This window comes from Macadamia integrifolia, unplaced genomic scaffold, assembly GCF_013358625.1.
Source record: "Macadamia integrifolia cultivar HAES 741 unplaced genomic scaffold, SCU_Mint_v3 scaffold952, whole genome shotgun sequence".
NCBI lineage: Eukaryota > Viridiplantae > Streptophyta > Magnoliopsida > Proteales > Proteaceae > Macadamia > Macadamia integrifolia.
In genome coordinates, this window is record NW_024870595.1 from 62113 (window position 1) to 65552 (window position 3440).

Genomic DNA, 3440 nt, shown 5'->3' on the forward strand with positions numbered 1-3440 from the left:
TCCCTTTACTAACCAAAGAATAAGATGCATTCCTTGGTCTGATTTCTTTAACTAATCTTCACTTCATTCCACTAGTAACAAAAAAAAAAAAGTTGTTCCTTTCCTTCTCTTGAAGAAAACCAAGAAGAAAAAGTAAGAAAGTTCAACTTGGCATTCACTTTAAAGAACTCTACTCAATAAATAATAAGAATAAGAAGCATCCTTCCCCTCTAATCTTCACTTTATTCCAATGTAAAGTTCAAAATGTGGTCCTTCCCATGACAAAAGGGATGTATAAGATTGGCTAACCATGACTGTTCATTCTCATTTGTAATCAAAAGAAGAAGAAACAACCAGCAGCAACATTTACTAAAGCAACAGAAGAACATGGCTCTCTCTATTGTGTCATCTGTTGCACAATACCTTGGTGGTCTGCTAATGCAAGAAGCAGAACTCATAGGTGGGGTATCAGATCAGATTGAGAAGATCCAAAATGAAATGAATCGGATACAAGCCTACTTAATAGATGCATATGCAAGACAGGATGAAAGCGCAGTTGGTCGTAATAGGATTTCAGAAATGAGAGACCTTGCATACGATGTGGAAGATGCCATAGACACCTATATTCTAGAAGCCAAGTATAAAAGCTTCTTCAATCCAAAGAAATATGTACGACTTCACAAAATTGGGAAAGAGATCAAAGGTCTTGAAGCCAAGATAATGGACATCACTTGCGGTGTAGCAACTTACAGTACAAGCCAAGGAGAAGGAACGAGCTCTACGAGGGAGACGCGGCAACAGTTGAGACAATCCTATCCACATTTTGACGATGAAGATGTTATCGGCATAGTCAACGACATTATGGTATTGGTTGCAGAGTTGATCAATAAGGAAGGCCCCCATCTGGTTTCCATTGCTGGGATGGGGGGATTGGGTAAAACTACCCTTGCCAAAAAGATTTACAATCATGATCATGTGAAGTGTCATTTTGATTGTTGTGCTTGGAGTTTTATTTCCCAACAATTCCAAGTAAGAACCATTTTGCAAGAAATCATAAGGAAAGTTTCCAATCCAAATGAAGAAACGAGACTTGAGACTTTGAATGATGGAGAATTGAAGGAGAAGCTTTACAAGGTATTGGAAGACAAGTGCTATCTGGTGGTCCTTGACGATATATGGAGCACAGAGGCTTGGGATGTTCTAAAACCCGCATTTCCGAAAGGAAAGATGGGAAGCAAAATAATGGTCACCACTAGGATCAAAGATGTTTCTCTTCATGTAGATTCGTTGGGCTATCTTTACGAACCTGTGTGCTTGACAGAGGAAAAGAGTTGGGAATTATTCAGTAAAAAAGCTTTTATTTCCCCTTCCAAGAATATTGTTGCTTCAACTACTCCTTATTCTTCATTCCCTCAAGATGTAGATGTAGAGAAGATGGAGAAGTTGGGAAGGGAGATGATGAAAAAATGTAGAGGTCTGCCTTTGGCAATTGTTGTACTTGGAGGCATGCTGGCAGCGAAGAAATCAATTCATGAATGGGAGATGGTGGGTAGAGACATTGGCAGGTATCTGAACAAAGCGGAAAAGTTGCAAGAACAAGAAGCAGGAGGTGGTGGTGTTTCATGGATATTGTCTCTAAGCTACCATAATTTACCTTCTTACTTGAAACCATGCTTTCTGTACCTCGGCATCTACCCAGAGCATACCGAAGTCCATAAAAGGGACTTAATCCAAAAATGGATCGCAGAAGGTTTTGTGCAAGGAACAACGTTAACAAAGGAGGAGATAGGAGAAGAATACTTTGTTGAGTTGATTAACAGGTCAATGGTCCAAGTGGCGGGTGAAAGGAGCTTCCGTGGAAAAGTCAAAGCATGCCGGTTGCATGACTTAATGCGAGATGTATGCTTGTTGATGGCAGAAGAAGAGAATTTCCTGTGTACGTTTGATAATTCTTCCACTTCCACTTCCACTTCCACTTGTTTGGTGGAATCATCATCAATTTCTAATTACCATCGAATAATGCGGAGACATGCCATCCACTTCAGTTGTGACAGCTACAGGTATGTTTCTATGCAACAACCCACAAGAAGTAGAAGAAGTCCACATCTCCGTGCCTTCTCCTTATGGATGACATCAAATCCAGATGAATCCATTGAATCCATTGGGACATTAAAGTTGGTTTGCAAGAAATTCAATTTTCTTAGGGTCCTAGAGCTTGAGGATGTCAAGATTGATAGCTTGCCAAGAGCCATAGGGGAGTTGATTCACTTGAGATATTTGAAGTTGTTCCTTAAGTACAATAGTACAGAGGTTCCAGTGAGTATAGGTAATTTACGGAGCCTACAATTCCTTATACTCAGAGGCATTGAAAGATTACCGAACGTGCTATGGAAGATGGAACAATTGACTTACTGTTATTGTTATGTATACTATGGTACGCACAATAACAAACCTTTGCGAGTAGATGGACTGAAGAATCTCTCGACTATGATCCTTCTTGGGAGGAGATATATGATGTTGGATGGTTTGACAAATTTGACAAATCTTCGATCATTGAGTCTTTCTGGTTTTGGAAATTTTGACTGGACAACACTTTCTCATTGCCGTAGCCTATGGAAACTGTGTCTATATGGGCAAATAGTGAAGTTATCAAAGTCGGATGAATTCCCACCTAATCTAACAAAGCTATGGTTGAATGGTGCAGACTTGAAAGAAGATCCAATTCCAACATTAGAAATGTTACCGAACTTGGAATGTCTCGTGATATGTTTAGGTGGCAGAATCATTAAATATTATTTCTCCACAAAGGGGTTTGGAAGACTTCAATACCTACAACTTTATCATATACATGGCATGGAGGAATTGGAAGTGGAGAAGGGTGCACTGCCATGTCTTGTCGGACTACAAATCGATAGATGCTTCCGTTTAAGAAAGCTTCCTGAAGAAATAAGATTCATCACTGGCCTCAAGAAATTGGAGGTAATAGGGATGCCAAATGGATTCAACGAAAGGCTTCAAAAAGATGTAGGGGATGATTGGCACAAAATCCAACACATACCCTCTATCATAATACGACGAAGCCCTCCATCATAATACGATGGAGGTACATTTGACTTCTCTTGATCTGCTACATCATCATCATCAAACAATCAATTAGAGTTCCATCATATAATATCATCAACGACTGCGTATGTACCTTTGCTTCTCTCTCTCTTACTAATACTAATGTACAGTTTTTTATGTGCCACGTATGTGACTCTGTTTCTGCATTTATTTTTTATTTTTTTTTATGTTAAATGATCATCATATGCTCAAATGAAATTTAAAAAATAAATAAATAAATAAAAAATGATGACGTCACTCTATCTGTTCATCAAATTCTGGTCTTCACCACCCATTCCATGATCAAGCGCTCCATTTTTTAATTTTAAAAATCAAGTGTTCCATTGAGGTGGTTTTGA

At 38.8% G+C, this 3440-nt stretch overlaps 1 protein-coding gene across 1 annotated transcript; it reads left to right on the forward strand.

Moving 5' to 3' along the window:
• The first annotated feature begins 366 nt into the window (after positions 1-366).
• Positions 367-3072, forward strand: LOC122070601 (probable disease resistance protein RF45). Its single transcript, XM_042634798.1, has one exon. It carries the CDS (start codon positions 367-369, stop codon positions 3070-3072), a length of 2706 nt encoding a protein of 901 aa, XP_042490732.1.
• The last annotated feature ends 368 nt before the right edge of the window (positions 3073-3440 follow it).